Source organism: Capsicum annuum, chromosome 10, assembly GCF_002878395.1.
Source record: "Capsicum annuum cultivar UCD-10X-F1 chromosome 10, UCD10Xv1.1, whole genome shotgun sequence".
NCBI classification, from domain to species: Eukaryota; Viridiplantae; Streptophyta; class Magnoliopsida; order Solanales; family Solanaceae; genus Capsicum; species Capsicum annuum.
The window spans coordinates 161,138,583-161,141,982 of NC_061120.1; the positions used below are offsets into that span (position 1 = coordinate 161,138,583).

At 31.5% G+C, this 3,400-nt stretch overlaps 1 protein-coding gene across 1 annotated transcript; it reads left to right on the forward strand.

Moving 5' to 3' along the window:
* The first annotated feature begins 1,794 nt into the window (after positions 1 to 1,794).
* LOC124887822 (putative pectinesterase/pectinesterase inhibitor 24) lies at positions 1,795 to 2,217 on the forward strand. Its single transcript, XM_047397738.1, has one exon. It carries the CDS (start codon positions 1,795 to 1,797, stop codon positions 2,215 to 2,217), a length of 423 nt encoding a protein of 140 aa, XP_047253694.1.
* The last annotated feature ends 1,183 nt before the right edge of the window (positions 2,218 to 3,400 follow it).

The window sequence follows — 3,400 nt, forward strand, 5'->3', positions numbered from 1 at the left end:
CTAATGAATTATCGGTTGTATATTACATTATTATGACTGAAATAGTAACATAATATCATTATGTCAACGGTATGATATATATATATATATATATATATATATATATATACACACACACACACAGATATTCATTATACAAATTATCCATGTTTAACGTATTTATATATTGAAACATAAATAAAAGATAAAGATTATGTTTAACATAATTTGTTTATTTTATTTGATATATTTTTAAGTGTAATTTTTTTAAAAAAAATTAAGAATGATTGATTTTTATTATTATTATTATACTGATTATCGACTACGTGTGATCAATGTAATTTCAAAAAATTATATATATATTACATTATATATATAATTATTTTTTATGAAACTAATATATATATCTGATTACATATATATAATTATTGATTACATATAAAGATTATGTTTAAAAGTATTTTCTTTTATTTTTAAATTAAAAACCGACCATAAGTGGTCGGTTTATTGAAAAGTATTCTCTTTTTTTAAAAAAATAAAAATCGACTACTAGTAGTCGGTTTTTTAAAAAAAATAAATTAAAAAATAATTTTTAAAAACCGACCACTAGTTGGTCAGTTTTTAAAAATATTTTTTAATTATTTTTTTTAAAACCGACCACTAGTGGTCAGTTTTGTTATTTTTTTTAATTTTTATTTATAAAATAAATTATAATTAATATAAAAATTATTGAAATAATTATTTTGATTTTTTAAAATATAAAAGCAACCACATATGGTCTCTTTTTTGAAAAAAAAATAAAAATTTAAAAACCGACCACGTGTGGTCAGTTTTTTGTGATCAATTTTTTTTTTTAGTAGTGGTAATTAACAGTAACGAATTTAACGTCAGATTCGTACAAAGATTCTAATGTGGCAGAATTGCAGAGTCTCGTTACTCACAGTAACGTTTTATGTCAAAAATGTTACTGATAGTAAGGATTCCTATTTTAACGCCATCCACAGCTCTTTTTGGTCCGTCAACTTTTTTTAAAGCATAATACAAACTTTTTTAAAAGCATAATACGTTACTGGGAACAACGTTTATACTAATTTAGTAAAGTTTTACAAAAATATATTACTTTAGTGAATTGATTTTAAAAAATGACTTATTTTAGTCCAGAGCTTTTATATTATCCATGCTCACGATGTCTAATCTTGGACGGGATGCGAATTAATTACATCGGTGCTAAGCAGATATATTTGCTGGAAATTATGCCAATTGTCAGCTTATGATTCTGAACTAGCCAAAAACCAGCAGGGGAGATGTTTCTGTTAGCTGCACATGTGCACAGTAAAAAAGACAGTCTGGTGTACTAAAGTTCCCGCTATAGCCAAGGTTTGAGGAAGGACTAAACCACAATGATTTATTTCACACACAGTGACTCTTGGAAATCCCCCAAAGCATGGACATTTTCAAAAAGCATTTGGGAGGCGGCCACATCACACCTCTTCAAAATGCAAAATAAAAATTTCTCACTTCTTATACAGTAATAATAATAATAATAGAGAGTTAATTGTGACTTAGTGGTTAGGGAGAACTTAAGAAAGGAAGACATGAGAAGCACTTCTATAGCCAAAAGGAGAATAGCTTCCACTTCATTTGGTGATGCCTGGCACGTACTTCCCGCTTTTATTCATTTTTTCAAATAGCATAATTGCTCTTGTGGTTGTATATATAAGAGCCAAATTTATACGACTTCTCAAACAAGCAATTAACAAGGCATCAAAAGTCATTCATCAAAGTGACTATTCTAAATTTGTATCATATAGTACCATGGCCTCTCTTAATCCATGGGGAAAGCTGGACGAAGTCCAGAATGAGAGGCTCATGGCTCGTCGAAAGACGAGGAAGAGAATTACATTTATTGCAATATCTTTCATTATTCTTGTGTCCATCATTGTGGGTGCAGTGGTTGGTGGTGTTTCTCACAACAATAACAAATCTTCCCAACAAAATGATAATGTGTTGTCAATTTCCTCAACCATTAGAGCGGTATGCAATCTAATCCTGTATCCAGACTCCTGTATCTCCAGCCTTTCCCCATATGCTGCAAAATTCAATGCTCTCAAACCTCAAGACATCTACAAGATGTCTGTTCTAGTCGCCCTCAACGAGCTTTTTGGTGCCTCCGACAATTTCTTCAAGAGTGAGACATTCAAGAACATTAACAATCTTAACATTAACAAAAAACATTAAGATTTCATTGTGTTCTTGTTCATACTTGAACTTAAGTTGAAGTTGTTGTTGCAATATACAGATTCTGTATACCCGAATATATTGTGGATATAACAATCTTAAGGAAAAATTCTTACAGAATCTGTATTGCTTATTTTTGGAGATTAAAGCTTAGGCTTTCTACTCCGCTTGAATTTAACTAGTGATTAGAAGACATAAAATCTTCATCACAAGTTAAGGTTCACTCGGTTGATGATTTGAAGTAATAAAAACTTCATCGTTAACTAGAAACAAGAAGAAGAGTTTAAAGTTATTTAACTTTATTAATAGTATTCTAAAAAATACTAATTTTCTGTCTTGTGGTGATAGAAAAAATGACAACTAAAAGTCAAATGATGGATGCGACAACGTCTATGAGGGCAAATAATATTGCCACATCAAGTCGCACAAATGTTCCGCCAACGATGGCACAGATGGAGAAGTCCGAAAAATTTTCTGGCATTGACTTCAAGCGGTGGCAATAAAAGATGTTATTTTACCTCACCACTTTATGTCTACAACGGTTCACTAGCGAAGACGCTCCTGAGGTGTCCGAGAAAACCTCGGACAACGACCGCTTCGTTATTGTAGAAGCTTGGGAACATTCGGATTTCCTTTGCAGGAACTATATTCTGAGTGGTCTCTAAGACAATTTCTATAATGTCTATAGTGGAACCAAGACATCAAAAGAACTGTGGGTGGCACTTGAACGAAAATATAAAACAGAGGATGCAGGAATAAAGAAATTCCTTGTTGCACGATTCCTGGACTTCAAAATGATGGATAGCAAATCTGTTGTCTCTCAAGTACAGGAGTTGCAAGTCATCATACATGATCCCCTAGCAGAAGGTAAAAGTGATTCGCAATTAGAGTACACAAGAGTATTTGGATGTTTAATGTATATAATGAACTGTACACGACCAGATATAGCATGCGCTATTAGTAAATTGAGTCGATACACGAGTAATCCCAATAAAACTCACTGGATGGCAATGAAAAGAGTTTTGGGGTATCTTAAATACACTCAAAACTATGTTTTGCATTATAATAAATATCCTACGGTACTTGAAGGATATAGTGATGCAAATTGGATCACCAAATCAAACGAAGTAAAATCCACAAGTGGATATGTTTTTACTATCAGTGGAGGAACAGTTTCTTGGAA

Bases quoted from the DNA above. Each gene is read 5' to 3' on its own strand.
- LOC124887822 (XM_047397738.1), top strand. From the start codon at position 1,795: ATGGCCTCTCTTAATCCATGGGGAAAGCTGGACGAAGTCCAGAATGAG.